Raw genomic sequence first — 23,002 nt, 5'->3', positions numbered from 1 at the left:
GCCTTGCGGTACCCCACTAGTCACTGCCTGCCATTGTGAAAAGGACCCGTTTACTCCTACTCTTTGCTTCCTGTTTGCCAGCCAGTTCTCTATCCACATCAATACTGAACCCCCAATGCCGTGTGCTTTACGTTTGTATACTAATCTCTTATGTGGGACCTTGTCGAAAGCCTTCTGGAAGTCCAGATACACCACATCCACTGGTTCTCCCCTATCCACGCTACTAGTTACATCCTCGAAAAATTCTATAAGATTCGTCAGACATGATTTACCTTTTGTAAATCCATGCTGACTTTGTCCAATGATTTCACCACTTTCCAAATGTGTTGCTATCCCATCTTTAATAACAGACTCTAGCAGTTTCCCCACTACCGATGTTAGACTAACTGGTCTGTAATTCCCCGTTTTCTCTCTCCCTCCCTTCTTAAAAAGTGGGGTTACGTTCGCTACCCGCCAATCCTCAGGAACTACTCCAGAATCTAAAGAGTTTTGAAAGATTATTACTAATGCATCCACTATTTCTGGAGCTACTTCCTTAAGTATTCTGGGATGCACCCTATCTGGCCCTGGGGATTTATCGGCCTTTAATCCATTCAATTTACCCAACACCACTTCCCGGCTAACCTGGATTTCACTCAATTCCTCCAACTCCTTTGTCCCCTGCTATTTCCGGCAGATTATTTACGTCTTCCTTAGTGAAGACGGAACCAAAGTAGTTATTCAATTGGTCCGGCATATCCTTGTTCCCCATGATCAACTCACCTGTTCCTGACTGCAAGGGACCTACATTTGTTTTAACTAATCTCTTTCTTTTCACATATCTATAAAAACTTTTGCAGTCAGTTTTTATGTTCCCTGCCAGTTTTCTTTCATAATCTATTTTTCCTTTCCTAATTAAGCCCTTTGTCCTCCTCTGCTGGTCTCTGAATTTCTCCCAGTCCTCCGGTATGCTGCTTTTTCTGGCTAATTTGTACGCATCATCCTTCGCTTTGATACTATCCCTGATTTCCCTTGTTATCCACGGATGCACTACCTTCCCTGATTTATTCTTTTCTCCAAGATCTTCCATTTCTTCCCGCACTCAAAAGACATACAGGTTTGTAGGCTAATTAGCTTGGTATAAATGTATGTGTGTAGGGTAGTGTTAATGTGCAGAGATTGTTGGTCGGTGCGGACTCGGTGGGCTGAAGGGCCTGTTACCGCACTGTATCACTAAACTAAACTAAACTAAACTCTGGAGAAGTAGTATTACATACAAGCCTTATCCTGTTGAACATACTGGTAAAAGCAACAATAATCACCACCAACTTAGCTGTCCAATTGTAATTAGCCAGTACCATGTTTATTGCTGATTATACTGTGAAATAAACGACAAGATCAAAGTGAATTTAAATTGTAAATGCTGGGTCAAAAGTCACCTAAACCCATGATAAACAAATAAGCTCTTAAAATAAACTCTTAAAATGCATGCATTTAAAAAAGCAGATGGCCAGGGCAAAAAGGATGACAAAGGAGAAAATTTTTGCTTGGAGTCTGGGGATGTCAGCAAGGTACTAAATGAGTATGTTGCATCAGTGTCCACCAAGGAGAAGGAGAAGGAGAATAGTGAGATCAGTAATGCGCAGTTTGAGATCAAGGCGAAAGTGGTGTTGGATTTCTTCAAGAGCATTTCTTCAAGAGTTGGATAAATTCCCAGGACTTGATGGATCTATCCCAAGTTATTGAGGATGTGACTCAGCGGGCTGCAGTGCCTGTTTCCGCGCTGTATCTCTAAACTAAACTAAACTATACACAGGTTACCTGGCGTGGGGGGAACCGCCGAGAACTAAGGAGGGGGCCCCAAATGGAATGTGTTAAAAATGGTTTGTGTTAAAATGGGATACTTGTAACTTTGTCTGTGCCCTTTAGGTGGCGACTCTTTGTATACCTTGGGTATGCAAAAACAATATCACTGTGACTTGTCACGTGTGACAATAAAGTATCATTAATTCATTCAAAACAATCAAGGTGGGTGGAAGGTGAGCGTTGGCAGCTCCTACCCCTCTGTGTAGAAGAACTTCAGCCGTCCCCGGTCGGTACGATTCCGGCCATGCCCAGCGCTCCAGCTGCACGTGAAGGTCTCCTGTTCTGAAGAGCGGCATTCCGTGATCCGAGGCCCTTTGGAAAGAGAGGAGAAAGAAGACGTTTGATGATGTGCCACCATGCAAGGGAGGAGATAAGTCTCTGGCTTCCCAAATTCCTGCACAGGATTACATTCTCGGAGACAATGACAGAGTTCCCTGAAGGTGGCGACACTGGCAGACAGAGTGATGAAGAAGGCTTTTAGAGATACAGCGCGTGACAAGTCCTTCGGCCAGCCGAATCTGCGCCGACCAGCGATCACCCTACACTAGCACTACCCTACACACACTAGGGACAATTTGCAAGTTTACAGAAGCCAATTAACCTACAAACCTGCACGTCTTTGGAGTGTGGGAAGAAACTGGAGAAAACCCACGCAGGTCATGGGAAGAACGTACAAACTCCTTGCAGACAGCACCAGCAGTCAGGGTGGAACCCGGGTCTCTGGCGCTGTGAGGCAGCAACTCTACCGCTGAGCCACCTGCCGTTCATCAGACAGGGAAATATTAACAATGTCATGGGACTTGGACCCCAAGATCTCTCTGTCCCACGCATTTGAGTGTCTTACCATTAACGGTCTTAACTTCCCCTTAAATTCAACCTCCCAAAGTGAGAATAGACGCTGGCTGTACAAAGACGTTGGTCAGGCTGCATTTGGAGTATTGTGTTCAGCTTTGGTCATCCTGCTGTGGGAAGGATGGCATTAAGCTGCAAAAAGTGCAGAGAATATTTACAAGGATGTTGCCAGGACTCGAGGGCCTGAGCTATAGGGAGAAGTTGGGCAGGCTAGGACCAGATAGGGTTGAGGAAATCAAGAACTACAGGGCATAGGTTTAAGGTGAAATGGGAAAGATCTAATGGGAACCTTAGGGGCAGCTTTTTCCACACAGAATATGGAACAAGATTTCAAGCTAAGACTCTAACATTTTTAACAATTCTGTACTTGAAGGGTGCAAAATAGTGGCAGAAACATGACAACTCTTGTGCATTGCCTCAGTGTAATCTACTATTTTACACTATTGATTAATATGATTGTGCCTAATGTACAGTTAAGATAGTTACTGAGCTGGTCGGCGCGGACTCAGTAAGCCGAACTGCAATTTCACAACCTAAACCAGACTGCTGTTGAGTAGGTGAAGCTGCTGCAGTGTTAGTAGATGTGGTTCTACAGTGCGGTGTGTGGGACGGTCGGATAAATGTGTTTTGTTGCATTTTGGTAGGCAAAACCAGACAGGACTTACGCAGTAAATGGTTGGGGCCCTGTGGAGTATCGCAGAACAAAGGAGACCCAGGAGTACAGGTTCATAGTTTAATGAAAGTGGTGACATGGGTGGACAAGGTGGTGAAGAAAGCGTTTGGCAGGCTTGCCTTCTTCGGTAATCATAATCATAATCATACTTTGTAAGCATAACCATGAGTACAGGAGTTAGGGTACCATGTTACAGCTGAGCACAAAGTTGCCACAGCCACATTTGGAGTACACAGTCTGGTTGCCCTGCTATGAGAAGGATGTGGTAAACTAGAGAGTGTGACAAAAAAAACATTTATCAATACCAGGTCTCAAAGGGATGAGTTATAAGGAGAGGAGTGGAGTTTGTTTAGTTTAGTTTAGTTTAGTTTAGTTTAGATTAGAGATACAGTGCGGAAACAGGCTCTTCGGCCCACCGAGTCCGCACCGACCAGCGATCCTCCACACACTAGGGACAATGTATATTTATGTCAATCCAATTAACCTACAAACCTGTACCTATTTGGAATGTGGGAGGAAACCGAAGATCTCGGAGAAAACCTACACGGACACGGGGAGAGGGAACAAACTCCGTACAGACAGCAGCCGTAGGCAGGATCGAACCCAGGACTATAGCGCTGTGAGGCAGCAACTCTACCGCTTCACCACCAGGCCGCCCTTCGTGGAGAGGTGGAGTAGGGAAAGTAGAAAGGCATAGAAAAGGCACAGGTTTATAGTGAGAGGGGAAAGATTTAATAGGAACCTGAGGGGCAAATCTTGCACACACAGAGTGGTGGGTGTATGGAGTGAACTGCCAGAGTTGAGGCAGGTACAACAACATTTAAAAGACATTTGGACAGGATCATGGATGGAAAAGGTTCAGTGGGGGAAGGGCCAAACACAGGCAAGTTGGACTAGCTTGGTTAGATAACTTGGTTAGACTGAACAGTTAACAGAATGGAAAATGCTGGAAGCACTCTGTAGGTCAGGCCGCATCTGTGGGAAGAGAAGCCAGCAATATTTCAGGATGAAGACCCATGGTCAGAACTAGTAAGGAGAAACTCATTAAGCGGGAAAAACCTACTCATTGAAACTTACCGAATAGTGAAAGGCCTGGATAGTTCAAGTTCAAGCGAGTTTATTGTCTTGTGTCCCTGTATAGGACAATGAAATTCTTGCTTTGCTTCAGCACACAGAACATAGTAGGCATTTACTACAAAACAGATAAGTGTGTCCATATACCATGATATAAATATATACACACATGAATAAATAAACTGATAAAGTGCAAATAACAGATAATGGGTTATTAATAGAGTGGATGTGGAGAGGATGTTTCCACTAGTGGGAGAGTCTAGGACCAGAGGCCACAGCCTCAGAATAAAAGGACGTTCCTTTAGGAAGGAGATGAGGAGGAATTTCTTTAGTCAGAGGGTGGTGAATCTGTGGAATTCATTGCCACAGTAGGCTGTGGAGGCCAAGTCAATGGATATTTCTAAGGCAGAGATAGATAGATTCTTGATTAGTAAGGGTGTCAGGGGTTATGGGGAGAAGGCAGGAGAATGGGGTTGAGAGGGAGAGACAGATCAGCCATGATTGAATGGCGGAGAAGACTTGATGGGCCGAATGGCCCAATTCTGCTCCTATCATTTATGAACAAATTTATGAGAAGGGGGGATTTCTCCGGCAGGGTATTCAAAGATGTTCAAAGAAAAGTTGCGCAAGGCACATTAAAAATCGTGTTGCCTACAGATCTGAGCTGGCTCTAGTCTTTGTACGTGACTGTCAACATAATCAGCTTCTTATTGTCGCACACAATTAAAGAGGCACCAAAATTCTCACTGCCAAACACATCCTTATTTGTACATAAATACTTTGTTGTAATATAAACTAATCCACAATGTATTACCCAGTCACGCAACAAGAATTACAAATCCCAATGAAATAATACGATTAAAAACTCAGTGTCTTCATGCAAGTCTACTGCAATTAAGCTCGTCCGGCACTTAAGTCACACATGTGGAGCAGTGGTTCCGATGCAACCCCAGTGGCAGCGAGATTATATGAGAGTGTAGATGGACACAAAATGCTGGGGTAACTCAGCGGGACAGGCAGCGTCTCTGGGGAGAAGTCTCGAGATGTCCCTTCTTCAGTCTCGACCCGAAACGTCACCCATTCCTTCTCTCCAGAGATGCTGCCTGTCCCGTTGGGTTACTCCGGCATTTTGTGTCTATCTTCGGTTTAAACCAGCATCTGCACTTCCTTCCTGCACATGAGAGTGCCATGATAGAGAGGGTGAGCTTTAAAGCATTATCGCAAACTGCTGAACAATGAGCTTGACTAAAGAGCGTATAGGGCGGTCACGGTGGCGCAGCGGTAGAGTTGCTGCCTTACAGAGAATGCAGCACCGGATACCCAGGTACAATACAATACAATACAATACAATACGGTTTTATTCGTCACATTGCACATAAAGTGCAAGTGAAATGAATTTGTCAGCAGCGGTACAATGATAAAGAACACACAATACACAATAAAAATTTAACACAAACATCCACCACAGCATTCATCACTGTGGTGGAAGGCACACAATTTGGCCAGTCCTCCTCCATTTTCCCCCGTGGTCGGGACCTCAACCCTCCGCAGCCATCGCTGCGGGCGTCCAGATGGTAAAAGGACAAGGTAAAAGTCCAGGTAAGTCCAGAGTCGGCTCTTCCCCACCGGAGACCGCGGCTTCAAGATGGTGTAGGCCGCAGGCTGGCGGTCGAAGATTTAAAGTTCCCGCCGCGCCGCAGCCAGAAGCACTGCAGACCGCAGGGCCGGCAGTCGAAACTCCCCTCCAGGGGTGATGGTAAGTCCACGCCGGGTCCGCGGTAGAAGTAGGCCGCGGGCCGGCATTCGGAGCTTCTTCTTCCCCCGGGTCCCCCACGAGCGATCCCGGGCTGCAGACGCCGCGCCAGCTGGAGCTCTGCAGACCACGGCTTCAGGCTGCCGGCAGCAGCGGGCCAGCGAAACGGAGCGCTCCCCTCCGGCGAGCCCCAGCGAGGGCTCGCCCGCTCCACGCCGAGAGTCCACGCTGCGCCCGCCGCTGAAGCCCCAGGCGCGTCTCCGGGAAAGGTCGCGCCGATCTTTGCTGTTAGGCCACGGGGGAGGCGACCTGGAAAAAGTCGCCTCTCCGTGGAGGAGGCGACCGAAACGGTTTCCCCCTTACCCCCCCACACCACCCCCCACACAAGACACACAGAGAGACATTCTGGTTCGATCCTGACTACGGGTGCTGTCTGTACGGGGTTTGCAAGTTCACCCCGTGACCGCGTGGGTTTTCTCCGAGATCGGTTTCCTCCCACACTCCAAAGACGTACAGGTTTGTAGGTTAATTGGCTTGGTAAATGTAAAAAATGTCCCTAGTGAGTGTAGGATAGTGTTAATGTGCGGGGTTCGCTGGTCGGCGCGGACCCGGTGGGCAAAAGGGCCTGTTTCTTCGCTGTATCTCTAAACTAAACAAAATATAAACATAGAATGTGGGAAATCTTCAACCGGGTGAAGAAGGGTCTTCGACCTAAAACAAGTCACATTGAATTTGTTGTCAAGACCACAAGTACGGTGCGATACAATATAATCCAGCTTACAGCTCCCGGGCACAGTGACTCGGACAAGACAATACAGGAGAGCAGCAGGTGGAGTTGCTGCCTCATGGAACCAGGTTCGATTCTCACCTGTCTGTGTGGAGTTTGCATGTTTATCCCTGTGACCTGCGTGGGTTTCCTCCGGGTGCTCCGGTTTAGACAATAGACAATAGGTGTAGGAGTAGGCCATTCGGCCCTTCGAGCCAGCACCGCCATTCAATGTGATCATGGTTGATCATCCCCAATCAGTACCCCGTTCCTGTCTTCTCCCCATATCCCCTGACTCCGCTATTTTTAAGAGCCCTATCTAGCTCTCTCTTGAAAGCATCAAGGTTTCCTCCTACATCCCAAAGATATGCAGGGTTGTAGGTTAAGTAGCCTCTAAAATAGGCCCTCGTGTGTAGGGAGTGGATGAGAAAGTGGGATAACATAGAACTGGTGTGAACAGGTGATCGATGGTCGGTGTGGACTCTGTGGCTGAAGGTACTGTTACCATGGAGTATCTCTAAACTAAACACTAATAACACAAATTATACATAAATTATATAAAATTAAAATGCTATCTCTTCTGCATCTTATCACATATTCTGCTTGTCCAACATTTGGTTTTAGAGTTATACAGCGTGGAAACAGGCCATTCGGCCCAACTTGCCCACACCGACCAACATGTCCCAGCTACACTAGTCCCACCGTTTGGCCCATTTCCCTCCAAACCTGTCCTATCCATGTACCTGTCTAATTGTTTCTTAAATGTTGTGAAAGTCCCTGCCTCAACGACCTCCTCTGGCAGGTTGTTCCATACACCCACCACCCTTTGTGTGAAAAAGTTACCCCTCAGATTCCTATTAAATCTTTTCCCCTTCACCTTAAACCTATGTTATCTGGTCCTCGATTCACGTACCCTGGGGAAGAGACTCTGTGCCTCGACCCGCTCTATTCCTCTCATGATTTTATTCACCTCTATAAGATCTCCCCTTATCCTCCTGCGTTCCCAGTCTACTCAACCTCTCCCTATAGCTCAGGCCCTCTAGTCTTGGCAACATCCTCATAAATCTTCTCTATATCCTTTCCGGCTTGACAACATCTTTGCTATAACATTTTATATTTTCAACAACTTTGTTTTTTTAATATTTTCTTTTATTATTAAGGGGATATTTGTCTAATTGTACAAAAAAATGACTGATAAAGAGCAAGTATGTTCAGAATATCACTTTCAGGTACCTGCAACATCGCAAGTAGATAAGCAATCTTTACAAATACGAAGCCAATTTACCTACACACCTTGGAGTGTGCAGGTCACGGGGAGAACGTACAAATTCCATACAGACAGCACCCGTAGTCGGGATGGAACGCGGGTCTCCAGCGCTGTAAAGGGCCTGTCCCACTTAGGGGACTGCCAGGGACTAGCTTTAATGGATTTACCTACGACACCTGGCAACAACCTGCGACAACACCTACGACAACCTACGACAGCAAAAACCTCTGCGGCAGTCGCTTGTCGTCACCCAAAAAATCACCTAAGTGGGACAGGCCCATTAGGCAGCAACTCTACGGCTGCACCACCGTGATCTTATAGAAGTGTATGCAATCACGAGGGGATAGACAAGGTGAATGCACAGAATCCAAGTTCGTCAAAACCTCTTCCTACAGCTCATATATTCTAATCCAAGCAACATCCTGGTGAACTTCTGCTTCACCATCTCCAAAGCCTCCACATCCTTCCCATAATGGGGGTGACCAGAACTGCACGCAGGCCTGACCAACTCTCATACTCAACACCCCGACCCCCAACTCTCAGTCTGAAGTAGTTCAAGTTCAAGTTCAAGTGAGTTCAAGTGAGTTTATTGTCATGTGTCCCTGATAGGACAATGAAATTCTTGCTTTGCTTCAGCACAACAGAACATAGTAGGCATTGACTACAAAACAGATCAGTTTGTCCATATACCATTATATAATTATATAGAAGGGTTGAAGTCTGGTCTTGACTCGAAACGTCACGTATTCCTCTTCTCCAGAGATGCTGCCGGCAAGTTACTCCAGCTTTTTGTGTCTAACCCCGACCGATGAGGGCAAGTATGCCGTTACCTAGCATATACAGTGGCTTGCAAAAGTTTTCATACCCCTTGAACTTTTCCACATTTTGTCACGTTACAACCACAAACGTAAATGTATTTTATTGGGATTTTATGTGATGGACCAACACAAAGTGGCGCATAATTGTGAAGTGGAAGGAAAATGATACATGGTTTTCAATTTTTTGTACAAATAAAAAACTGAAAAGTGTGGCGTGCAAAAGTATTCAGCCCCCCTGAGTCAATACTTTGTAGAACCACCTTTCGCTGCAATTACAGCTGCAAGTCTTTTGGGATATGTCTCTACCAGCTTTGCACATCTAGAGACTGAAATGTTTGCCCATTCTTCTTTGCAAAATAGCTCAAGCTCAGTCAGATTGGATGGAGAGTGTCTGTGAACAGCAATTTTCAAGTCTTGCCAGAGATTCTCGGTTGGATTTAGGTCTGGACTTTGACTAGGCCAGTCTAACACATGAATATGCTTTGATCTAAACCATTCCATTGTAGCTCTGGCTGTATGTTTAGGGTCATTGTCCTGCTGGAAGGTGAACCTCCGCCCCAGTCTCAAGTCTTTTCAGATTCAGATTCAGATTCAGAAAACTTTATTGTCTGTCGTAACAGAAAATCTTCTTTGACGTGGCTCAACATACAACCAGGACAATGTACTGATAAGCAGTCATACAACACAGATTTCTGCGAGCACACACAGTGTATATAGATCTTAAAAGCAAGTATAAAGATTAGAAACTGTAAAAATAGACAAGATAAAAGTTGTGGATACGTGTAAAGTGACAGTGCGTCAGGGTTAATTTGTCCCTTGTTCATTTTTTATTTAAGCTGTTTATGGCAATGGGTATGAATTAGTTTTTGTGGATGTTTCCGCTGTTGCTCACTCTGGCAATGGAGGAGACCCAGGACAGAGAGGTCGGATTGGGAATGGGAGGGGGAGTTGAAGTGCTGAGCCACCGGGAGGTCAGGTAGGTTATTGCGGACTGAGCGGAGGTGTTCGGCGAAACGGTCGCCCAACCTACGCTTGGTCTCACCGATGTAAATCAGCTGGCATCTAGAGCAGCGGATGCAGTAGATGAGGTTGGAGGAGATACAGGTGAACCTTTGTACCTGCCTTCCGCAAAGACCGCTCCCTCCGCAACTCCCTCGTCAATTCTTCCCTTCCCTCCCGCACCACCCCCTCCCCGGGCACTTTCCGTTGCAACCGCAAGAAATGCAACACCTGTCCCTTCACCTCCCCCCTCGACTCCATTCAAGGTCCCAAGCAGTCGTTCCAGGTGCGACAAAGGTTCACCTGTATCTCCTCCAACCTCATCTACTGCATCCGCTGCTCTAGATGCCAGCTGATTTACATCGGTGAGACCAAGCGTAGGTTGGGCGACCGTTTCGCCGAACACCTCCGCTCAGTCCGCAATAACCTACCTGACCTCCCGGTGGCTCAGCACTTCAACTCCCCCTCCCATTCCCAATCCGACCTCTCTGTCCTGGGTCTCCTCCATTGCCAGAGTGAGCAACAGCGGAAATTGGAGGAACAGCACCTCATATTCCGTCTGGGGTCCTTGCGGCCTTATGGCATCAACATTGAATTACCCCAATTTGGCTAGCCTGTGCTATCTCCTCCCCTTCCTTCACCCTCTAGCTGTTTCCTCCCACCCTCCCATCCGCCCGCCCTCGGGCTCCTCCTCCTCCCCCCTTTTTCCTTCTTTCTTTCCCCACCCCCCATCAGTCTGAAGAAGGGTTTCGGCCCGAAACGTCGCCTATTTCCTTCGCTCCATAGATGCTGCTGCACCCGCTGAGTTTCCCCAGCAATTTTGTGTACCTTCGATATTCCAGCATCTGCAGTTCCCTTTTGAACACATGTATTTATACTGAGATTAGATTACACACAAGTGGACTCTATTTACTAATTAGGTGACTTCTGAAGGCAATTGGTTGCACTGGATTTTATTTAGGGGTATCAGAGTAAAGGGGGCTGAATACTTTTGCACGCCACACTTTTCAGTTTTTTATTTGTAAAAAAACTTGAAAACCATGTATCATTTTCCTTCCACTTCACAATTATGCACCACTTTGTGTTGGTCTATCATATAAAATCCTCGTTAACTTGCCTGCCCTCTCCTCAAAGCATCTACACTAATCCTTCCCAGTGTAATGAGTTCCAACACTAACTACATTACAACAAAGTTTCCTCTGAAGATAAACACAAAATGCTGGAATAACTCAGCGAACAGGCAGCGTCTCCGGAGAGAAGGAACAGGTGACGTTTCGGGTCGAGACCCTCCTTCAGGCATGGGAGAGGCAGACACAGAGATATGGAAGGGTAAGGTGTGAAAACGACACATCAAAGCAGACGATGAGAAGGAAAATGTAGAATTGTTCATTGTTACCTGAGGGGAAGGTGATAACGAGGCAGACATTCAGAAAAATTATTCAGGAAGACAGTGAAAGTAGTCGGAGAACCAGGGTGGGGGAGGGACGGAGAGAGGACAATCAAGGGTTACTTGAAGTTAGAAAAAACAATACTAAGGGCTCTGGTAAGACCACATCTGGAGTATTGTGTACAGTTTTGGTCCCCTAATTTGAGGAAGGACATCCTTGTGATTGAGGCAGTGCAGCGTAGGTTCACGAGATTGATTTTTGGGATGGCGGGACTGTCATATGAGAAAAGACTGAAAAGACTAGGCTTGTATTCACTGGAGTTTAGAAGGATGAGGGGGTATCTGATAGAAACATATAAAATTACTGGACAAGCTAGATGCAGGAAAAATGTTCCCAATGTTGGGCGAGTCCAGAACCGGGGGCCACAGTCTTAGAATAAAGGGGGGGCCATTTAAGACTGAGGTGAGAAAAAAAATGTTTCACCCAGAGAGTTGTGAATTTGTGGAATTCCCTGCCACAGAGGGCAGTGGAGGCCAAATCACTGGATGGATTTAAGAGGGAGTTAGATAGAGCTCCAGGGGCTAGTGGAGTCAAGGGATATGGGGAGAAGGCAGGCACGGGTTATTGATTGGGAACGATCAGCCATGATCACAATGAATGGCGGTGCTGGCTTGAAGGGCCGAATGGCCTCCTCCTGCACCTATTTTCTATGTTTCTATGAAGGCCCTTTAAATGTCTTGATGATTATGTTCTGGTGAAGGCCCCTGGTTCTGCTCATCCTCTTGGCATTCTTTCTATTAAACTCCTCTATAATTTTAATGATTACCAGTAGAACATAATTTGGACGTATTTTCTTGGGAAAAGAGACCCAGATTGTCCTTCCTGTTCTGATAAATGTACGTCATGTTTCTGGGATTATCCTTGTAAATGCTCCCTGGATCTGCTCCAATATCTCTGTCGCCAGATGGTGATGAATCTAGACGTCCTTGCCACAGACGGCTGTGGAGGCCAAGTCATTGGGTATTTTTATCGCAGAGAATGGAAGGTTCTTGATTAATAAGTCAAGAGAGTCAAGAGTATTTTATTGTCAGATTGTCAATGAATAATTAAATTCTTACTTGCAGCAGCACCACAGAATATGTAAACATAGTACACGGTAAAAATAATATAAATGAGAGAAAAAGTTCAGTGTATGTAGAATCAAATACACAGGACAAGATGTTAAGAAGTCCCTTGTGCCAATAGGTGGGGAGCATTTCACGACATTCGTTGATTGTTGAGAGTGGTAGACGCTCAACATCGGTGGGGGGCGGGAGGGGATACGTATATCTTGGCCTGGGTAACCTTCAGGACAGTTGGGCACAGGACACATCATTAGTAGTGTACCCTTGCATTACTGGGTGTTTCGGCCTTTTAACACTATACACCCTCCACAAGGGCGGCCCGCTGCAGGATGATCAGCCCTCAGCGCGTGTCCCGTGTCAAACCATCCCAAAGATTCACCCTGAAGTACTTGGGGCCCAGCATGGGTCTTTCCGCTTGAGCCAAATCCACCGGCTGCTTCTTTCAGCCGCCTCTGAGAGTGATCTTACGGTCTTCCGCAGAGCCTGACCGTGGATTCCAAGCACACATAATATAGATATATATAGCGTATATAAGAACTGCAGATGCTGGTTTAAATCGAAGGTAGGCACAAAATGGTGCAATAACTCAGCGGGACAGGCAGCAGATCTGGAGAGAAGGAATGGGTGACGTTTCGGGTCGAGACCCTTCTTCAGACTGATGTCAGGTGAGTGGGCGGGTCAAAGATAGAATGTAGTCGGAGACAGTAAGACTGGTGGGAGAACTGGGAAGGGGGAAGGGATGGAGAGAGAGGGTTACTTGAAGTTAGAGAAGTCAATGTTCATACCGCTGGGGTGTAAGCTGCCCAAGCGAAATACGAGGTGCTGTTCCCCCAATTTGCGCTGGGCCTCACTCTGACAATGAAGGAGGCCCAGGACAGAAAGGTCGGTGTGGGAATGGGAGGGGGAATAAAATGCTGAATAACCAGGAGATCAGGTATGTTAATATATATATGGTATATAGGTAGGTTATATACTGTATATACACACACACACACACACACACACACACACACACACACACACACACACACACACACACACACACACACACACACACACACACACACACACACACACACATAGACAGTCAGACACACACAAAATAACAGTGCGAAAAGACAAAACCAATCCCCCCGCATCTGTGTAGTTTAGAATTTATATGAGGTGGGAGATTGCAACCTTCACGTGGTCCGCCCTGTTTCGACAAATGCAATCAACGTGGTGTGCGCAATCAAATAAGATCAAATAGAACAAGTTGTGCTGCAACTTTAGGCTGTGCACGCCATACGCAAGAAGAAGAGCTTATTTCTAATGTTTAATAGCCTGATGACAGTAGGGAAGAAGCTGCTCCTGAGCCTAAGTGCACCAAAGGTTATGGGGAGAAGGGAGGAGAATGGGGTTGAGTGGGAACAATAGGCAAGCCATAATCAAATGGCAGAGTAGACTTGATGGGCCAAATGTCCTATTGCTGGCACTGTGATCTCAACACTCTTTTACACAATGGCACGACACTAGATGCTATCTCTATTGATGCCACTGGCAATTCATTCATTCACGTGCAATTTATCCCGACTCCACATTCTGTGATCTGATTTATTTATCAGCAGGCGAGTACATTTTGAAACTTGGCATAATTTGTCGGTATTACATTAGCCAATGCCCACTCTCTGTTACCTCGACGACGGATTGATTGGTTGATCACATAAAAGGTTTTGCCGTTGAAGTCAAGTCAAGTCAAGTCATGTTTATTTGTCACATACACATACGAGATGTGCAGTGAAATGAAAGTGGCAATGCTCACGGACTTTTGTGCAAAAGACAAACAACCAAACAAACTATAAACACAATCATAACACACATATACCTTTACATAATAAATAAAGGAAGGAAAAACGTTCAGTAGAGTTAGTCCCTGGTGAGATAGGCGTTTACAGTCCGAATGGCCTCTGGGAAGAAACTCCTTCTCAACCTCTCTGTTTTCACCGCATGGCAACGGAGGCGTTTGCCTGACCGTAGCAGCTGGAACAGTCCGTTGCAGAGGTGGAAGGGTTCTCTCATGATATTGTTGGCTCTGGAGTTGCACCTCCTGATGTATAGTTCCTGCAGGGGGGCAAGTGAAGTTCCCATAGTGCGTTCGACCGAACGCACTACTCTCTGCAGAGCCTTCTTGTCCTTGGCAGAGCAATTCCCAAACCAGATGGTAATGTTCCCGGACAAGATGCTTTCCACCGCCACTGCGTAGAAGCACTGGAGGATCCTCGGAGACACTCTGAATTTCCTCAATTGCCTGAGGTGGTAAAGGCGCTGCCTTGCCTTACTCACGAGTGCTGAGGCGTGTGATGCCCATGTCATATCCTCGGAGATGTGGACTCCCAGATATTTAAAACAGTTCACCCTATCCACAGGATCCCCATTTATCCTCAATGGAGTGTACGTCCTCGGATGATGTGCCCTCCTAAAGTCCATGATCAGCTCCTTCGTTTTTTTGATGTTCAAGAGGAGGCTGTTATCCTGGCACCAGAGTGCTAGACCAGCCACCTCCTCCCGGTAGGCCTTCTCGTCGTTGTCTGAGATCAGGCCCACCACCACAGTGTCATCAGCAAACTTAATTATTGAGTTGGAGCTGAACTTAGCCACACAGTCATGTGTGTACAGGGAGTACAATAGGGGGTCGAGGACGCAACCCTGGGGCGATCCTGTGCTCAGGGTAAGTGACTTTGATGTATTCCCTCCCATCTTGACTACCTGGGGCCTGGCGGTGAGAAAGTCCAGGACCCAGGCACACAGGGAGGTGTTGAGTCCCAATTCCATTAGCTTCCCGGCCAGTCTGGTGGGGACTATCGTGTTTAAGGCTGAACTGTAGTCTATGAACAGCATCCTCACGTAGCCCCCCTTCTGGCTGTCCAGATGGGAGAGAGCGGTGTGCAAGGCCTGGGAGACCGCACCGTCCGTGGATCTGTTCGGACGGTATGCGAACTGCAACGGGTCCATGTTCCGAGGGAGGAAGGCGCAGATGTGTTTCTTCACCAGCCTCTCAAAGCATTTCATGAATTCATTATATCGACGACAGACACAAAGTGCTGGAGTTATGGCCCTGTCCCACGGTGCGAGTTCATTCCAAGAGCTCTCCATGTGTTTTTTTTAAATCCAAACTCGTGGTAAGCACGGAGAATGAACGTAGCGGGTACGTCGGAGCTCGGGGACGTCTCTTAGCGGCTCGTAACGCTAACGGCAGGTACTCGGGAAGACTCGCTAACGGCAGGTAAGCTCGGGAAGACTCGTGAAGATATTTCAACACGTTGAAAAATGTCCACGAGAGCCCCGAGTACCGACGAGTGGCCATTACCGTAAATCTCCGAGTTCGAATCAGGGCAAACTCGGGAGAGCCCTTGGAATGAACTCGCACCGTGGGACAGGGCTATAACTCTGCGGGACAGGCCGCATCTCTGGAGAGTTTCTGGTCGAGACCCTTCTTCAGTCTGAGTGACCCAACACATCGTCTGTCCATTCCCTCCACACATCCACAGGGGCTGGCTGATCCACTGAGTTCCTCCAGCACTTTGTCTTTTGCTACAGATTCCAGTGTCTGCAGTTTCTTGCGTCTCCACTGAGAAACAAGAGCTAAATTGAGGAATAAAGTTCCTGACAAACCAGTCCCTGACAAACCAGTCCCTGGCGATGATATTTTCTCCCCCCTCCTAGTTTAGTCTCAATCTTTGAGTGGCACGGTGGCGCAGCGGTAGAGCTTACAGCGCCGGAGACCCGGGTTTGATCCTGACTGCGGGTGCTGTCTGTATGGAGTTTGTACGTTCTCCCCGTGACTTTTCCCTAGGATAGTGTTATGCCCCTGTCCCACTTAGGAAACCTGAACAGAAACCTCTGGAGACTTTGTGCCCCACCCAAGATTTCCGTGCGGTTACCGGAGGTTTTTGTCAGTCTCCCTACCTGCTTCCACTACCTGCAACCTCCGGCAACCACCTGCAACCTCCGGGAACCACACGGAAACCTTGTGTGGGGCGTAAAGTCTCCAGAGGTTTCCGTTCAGGTTTCCTAAGTGGGACAGGGGCATTAGTGAGTGGGGATCGCTGGTCGGTGTGGACCCGGTGGGCCTGTTTCCGCGCTGTATCTCTAAACTAAACTAAACTAAACTTTGCCTGGGTGATGTACAACCACATTAAATGCCGCACAAATGAAAATGATTGCTGCTGAGGTTATTTTTCGTCTGAGATGATGGGAGCGGCAGAGGGATGGATGGCTCCGGTGTGAGTGCTGAGCTCAGCTGAGTCCAAATTGCTTTCAATTATGCCACTCATCGAGTTTTATTTGTCTGCCTCTGCAGCTAGTGCTTCAGAAAGCGAGGACAGTGTGTACCCAGATGTGATCAATAGGTACAAGAGCAATGGATATTAATGGAGATGGTGTCAGATCAATCAATGTGCCATGTAAGTGATCGTTACAGTGATTATAACTCTGAGCACACGCGTGGAGCCACTACACCGATTCCTGGAGGAAATAAAGGTAGCTGCAAGGGCATGAATGCAGAGAAATCTCGGTAGACCAGCTGCAAATAGGGTCGCCAACTTTCTCACTCCCAAATAAGGGATAAAAGGTCAAAATATGAGACAAATTCCCCACGGCAATTCGTTGACCGACTCGGCCGTGGCTGGGTGAATGATGAGTTGTCCCGGGTGCTGGACTGCACACAAAGCCCAGCCGGCGGGCCAGCTGAGGAGTTTTGGCCCCGGCACCCCATCCAACTCATGAACCGATAATCGGCCATGAGAAGGAGGGGTGGTGGTGGAGGCAGTAGGCGAAGGTCCGAAGGTCGGACAGCTGGCCGGACTGCCGACCGATGGGGCCACGGGCGAGGCGCTGCTGCTGCTGCTGCACTCCATGGGCTGCACTACGTCGGGACAGGTGAGGCGGGGCCGGACGCGGCGCTCCGACCCGACAGTCCCCTCGACCCGAGTAGTAGCAGTCAAATACGGGACAAGGGCGGTCCTGTACGGCAGTGATTCCTAACCTGGGGCCATGGCAAATTTCAGGGGGGGCCACACAAAACTTTTGGGATTTAGGGGGCCACAGGTTCAATGAAGGGGGCCACAGAGCTACCTCCTAAATTTCAGTTCTAATAAATTTTAATCTATGTATTTTTGATGTTTGTGGAATAGAATAAAAGAGAATATATGTGCAATTAATAGACGCTGATATTTTTATGGAAGGTATTATAATATTGAAGTACTTTTTTTCCGCTAATAATGTCAGGGGGGGCCACAGAAAAATTAAAATATCCCAAGGGGGCCCTGAGCTAAAAAAAGTTGGGAACCACTGCTGTACGGGACAAACCAATTTAGCCCAAAATACGGGATGTCCCGGCTAATACGGGACAGTTGGCAACCCTAGCTGTAAAGGACAGACGATAGCGTCACCGAGTTAAGCAGGACGGAAACAGGCTCTCGGCCCAAAGCATCCATGCCCACCCACCAAGTTGGAACCTGTTGCCAAGGATGGTGATGGAGACAAGGCTTGTGGATAGGCACATGGGTTCCACTGATCGGAGAGTCTAGGCCCAGAGGTCATAGCCACAGATTTTAAGGACGTTGCTTTAGGAAGGAGATGAGGAGGAAATTATTTAGTCAGAAGGTGGTGAATCTTTGGAATTCTTTGCTCAAAAAGGCCGTGGAGACCAAGTTAATAGAAACACAGAAACATAGAAAATAGGTGCAGGAGTAGGCTATTCGGCTGCTCGAGCCAGCACCACCATTCAACATGATCATGGCTGATCATCCACAATAAGGTTTTTGGAATAGATATTTTGAAGGCAGAGATAGATAGAGATTAGTACGGGTGTCAGGGGTTGTGGGGAGAAGGTAGGAGAATGGGGTTAGCAGGTAGAGATAGATCAGCCACGATTGAAAGGCAGAGTAGACTTGATGAGCCGAATGGCCTAATTCTGCTCTTATCGCATGATGAGCAGGGAATGGAGGGATGTGGATCAGGTACAGAGGAGATTAGTTTATTTTGGCATCATGTTCAGCACGGACATTGCGGGCCGAAGGGCCTGTTCCGTGCTGTACTGTTCTATGATTTGTTAAGGCAATTGAATTGGATCCCAGATAATTTCTGAGGCAAGAATTGAATAAACGCCACAACCAGACAAATGTCATTGAGGCAGGTCACCTTGGCCCTTTCTTCGACTTGGGCACTGCTAAACTCAAACCATAGAAGCAAGAGTTTGCAGATGTCCTTGAATACACCAGCCAGTTAGAGTGATACAGTGTGGAAACAGGCCCAACCTGCCCGCACTGGCCAACATGTCCCATCTACACTAGTCCCGTGCTTGGCCCAAAACCCTCTTAACCTATCCTGTCCATGTACCTGTCCAAATGTCTCTTAAACATTATGACAGGACCTGCCTCAACTATCTCCTCCGGCAGCTCGATCCATATACCCACCGCCATTTATGTAAAATACCCCTCAGGTTCCTATTAAATCATTCCATCCGCTCCTTAAACCGATGTCCTCTGGTTCTCGATTCCCCAACTCTGGGCAAAAGATTATGCATTTATCCCATCTATTCCTCTCATGATTTTGTACACCTTTATAAGATCCCCCCTCATCCGCCTGCGCTCCAAGGAATAGAGTCCCAGCCTACTCAACCTCTCCCAATAGCTCAGACCCTCGAGCTCTGGCAACATACTAGAAAAATACTAGGCGACCAAGGATCTAGTGGGAGGGAGGAACTGAAGGGAATCCACATTAGTCAGGAAAAGGTGTTAGGTAAACTGTTGGGACTGAAGCCAGATAAATCCCCAGGGCCTGATGATGGACTGCATTCCAGAGTACTCAAGGAGGTTGCCTTAGAAATCGTGGATGCATTGGTGATCTATAGACTCTGGATCAATTCCTGTGGACTGGAGGGTAGCTAATGTAACCCCACTTTTTAAGAAAGGAGAGAAAACGGGGAATTACAGGCCAGTTAGCTTTACATCCCTGGAGCTGGGGCGGCGGCCCGGAGCAGAGACTGCGGGACCCGGACTGGGGCGGTGGCCTGGAGCTGATGCTGTGGCGGGCTGTCTCGGAGCGGAGACGGCGTTCCGGCTTTCGGCGGCGGCGACATCACCACGGAGGTCCGCTGGACTGGAGGGCGGCATCTCCGGCCTGGATCGATCGCCTCAGCGCAGAGGGAGAACAAGGAGGGAAGAGACGGAGACTAAGACTTTGCCTCCATCACAGTGAGGATGTGCTTGGTGAACTCACTGTGGTGGATGTTTAATTTGTGTTTATTGTATGACATATGATGAAAGAATGGGTCGCCTGGGCATGTATTCTAGGCTTGTATGATGGCTGTGCTGGGCCTGCTTCCATGCTGTATCTCTTAATGACTTAATCAATCAATTAATTTGTTAATCTTTGCGGTCTAAGCTGTTGAGTTTCTCCAGCAACTCAATAGCAAATCCAAGAATGGCTCGACTGGGTTTATATTCACTGGAATTTAGAAAGGTGAGAGGGGATGTTATAGAAATATAAAATTCTTAATGGATTGGACAGGCTAGATGCAGGAAAAATGTTCCCGATGTTGGGGGAGTCCAGAACCAGGGGTCGCAGTTTAAGAATAAGTGGCAAGCCATTTAGGACTGAGATGAGGAAAGACTTTTTTACCCAGAGAGTTTTGAATCTGTGGAATTCTCTGCCACAGAAGGCAGTGGAGGCCAATTCACTGGATGTTTTCAGAGAAACATAGAAACATAGAAAATAGGTGCAGGAGGAGGCCATTCGGCCCTTCAAGCCAGCACCGCCATTCATTGTGATCATGGCTGATCGTCCCCACTCAATAAACATAGAAACATAGAAATTAGATGCAGGAGTAGGCCATTGGGCCCTTCGAGCCTGAACCCGTGCCTGCCTTCTCCCCATATCCCTTGATTCCACTAGCCCTTAGAGCTCTATCTAACTCTCTCTTAAATCCGTCCAGTGATTTGGCCTCCACTGCCCTCTGTGGCAGGGAATTCCACAAATTCAAAAATGTTTTTCTCACCTCAGTCTTAAGTGGCCTCCCCTTTATTCTAAGACTGTGGCCCCTGGTTCTGGACTCGCCCAACATTGGGAACATTTTTCCTGCATCTAGCTTGTCCAGTCCTTTAATAATTGTAAATGTTTCTATAAGATACCCCCTCATCCTTCTAAACTCCAGTGAATACAAGCCTAGTCTTTTCAATCTTTCCTCATATGACAGTCCCGCCATCCCAGGGATCAATCTCGTGAACCTACGCTGCACTGCCTCAATCACAAGGATGTCCTTCCTCAAATTAGGAGACCAAACCTGTACACAGTACTCCAGATGTGGTCTTACCAGAGCCCTATACAACTGCAGAAGAACTTTACTCCTACGCTGAAATCCTCTTGTTATGAAGGCCAACATTCCATTAGCTTTCGTCACTGTCAGCTGTACCTACACACCAACTTTCAGTGACTGGTTTACAAGGACATCCAGGTCTCGCTGCACCTCCCCCTTACCTAACCTAACCCCATTGAGATAATAATCTTCCCCCTTGTTTTTGTTTCAATAAGTTATCCTCTCATCCTTCTAAATTCCAGAGTATACAAGGCGAGCCGCTCCATTCTCTCAGCATATGACAGTCCCGCCATCCCGGGAATTAACCTTGTAAACCTACGCTGCACTCCCTCAATAGTAAGACCTTATACCTTAGCATACACCTTGCACTAAACGTTATTGCCTTATTATGTGTCCGTACACTGTAAATTGATCGATTGTAATCATGTACTGTTTTTCTACTGACTGGTTAGCACGCAAAAAAAATCTTGTCACTGTACCTCGGTACAATAAACTGAACTGAACTGAGGAAGGGTTTAGAGGGATGTGGGCCAAATGCGTGCTAATCAGACATCCTAAATGTCAACTTGGTCGGCATGGACAAGCTGGGCCAAAGGGCCATCAGCACAATGACTCTAGAAATACGACTAAAATATTAATGTGAGTTTGCAAAATCAGCAAGAGTCTATGAAAGGGAAATCGCGCTTACCAAATCTACTGGAGTGTTTTGAGGAAGTAACTGATGGAATTAATATGGAGAAACAATGGATGTGGTGTGTTAGGACTTTCAGAAGGGTCTTGACAAGGTCTAAGTGGTGGCACAGCAGTGCAGTGGGCAGAGCCCCAAGATCCAAGATCTTCAGCTTCCTCCCATACTCCAAAGGCATATGGGTGTCTAGGTTAACTTGTAAATGAATGTAAAATTGTCCCTAGTGTGTGTAGGGCCGTGTTAACCAAAACAAGAACTTTTCTTTTTTTTTATACATATGTGGTGTGGTTTTGGTCTGTTTGGGATGGGAATAGAGGAACAAGCAATCAAAACGGTTGTAAGTGCATGAAAAAGTATTTATAAAGCTGCTATACGGATTATACAGGTGTCAGGGGTTATGGGAAGAAGGCAGGAGAATGGGGTTGAGAGGGGAAGACAGAGCAGCCATGGTTGAAAGGCAGAGTAGACTTGATGGGCCGAATGGCCTAATTTTACTCCTTTAGTTTAATTTAGAGATATAGCGTGGAAACTGGCCCTTCGTCCCACCGAGTCCCCACCAACCAGCGATCCCCACACACTAACACTATCCTACACACACTAGGGACAATTTTTACATTTACACCAAGCCAATTAACAATACACAAACCTGTACGTCTGTGGAGTGTGGGAGGAAACCGTAGATCTCGGAGAAAACCCACGCAGGTCACGGGGAGCATGTACAAACTTTGATTGTTGGGATCAAACCCGGGTCTCACGCGCTGTAAGGCAGCAACTCTACGCTGCGCCACCGTGCAGCCCTTATTCCAGCTGAATGTCATCTTTCCTACAGGAGGGTGATAATCCCTCCACAATCCCACATCCCCCCTTGGGGATTGTCACCTTCTCTCCGGGAGGGATGGATTTCATTAGTCGACTCTGATTCCCGTGAGTAAATCTTCGTTTCTAATCCAAACTATCCGTGGACCACTCATGTTCAACAGGTTTTATTATAGCCATACACAGTGGCATACCAACACATGGCACTTTCAATCATGTACTCACCACACACGTTCTATAAAGGTTATTAATAACTCTGTGTTCACTTTGCATTCAAATTCCTCGCACAATCATTTTATTTTTGAAAACACAGTGGATGATTAGCATTTTATAAGTGCGACAACATCATTTGTTGGAACTCAGAGGATGCTTCCACTAGTGGGAGAGTCTAGGACTGGAGGTCACAGCCCCAGAATTAAAGGACGTTCCTTTAGGAAGGAGATGAGGAGGAATTTCTTCAATCAGAGGGTGGGTTGAATCTGTGGAATTCATTGCCACAGAAGGATGTGGAGGCCGTCAATAGGGATTTTTAAGGCAGAGATTGATTAGTACGGGTGTCAGGGGATATGGGGAGAAGGCAGGA

At 47.1% G+C, this 23,002-nt stretch overlaps 1 protein-coding gene across 1 annotated transcript in view; it reads right to left on the bottom strand.

The window, feature by feature from the left end:
- The window catches only part of ghr (growth hormone receptor), a 118,897-nt gene that overhangs the window by 30,512 nt on the left and 65,383 nt on the right, over positions 1 to 23,002 (bottom strand). Inside the window, exon 3 of the mRNA XM_033018512.1 lies at positions 2,040 to 2,157. Within this exon, the coding sequence (XP_032874403.1) occupies positions 2,040 to 2,157 (118 nt within the window). The remainder of the gene's footprint in view (positions 1 to 2,039; positions 2,158 to 23,002) is intronic.

Source organism: Amblyraja radiata, chromosome 3, assembly GCF_010909765.2.
Source record: "Amblyraja radiata isolate CabotCenter1 chromosome 3, sAmbRad1.1.pri, whole genome shotgun sequence".
Classification (NCBI taxonomy): domain Eukaryota; kingdom Metazoa; phylum Chordata; class Chondrichthyes; order Rajiformes; family Rajidae; genus Amblyraja; species Amblyraja radiata.
This window is presented reverse-complemented; position numbering and strand designations above follow the sequence as displayed.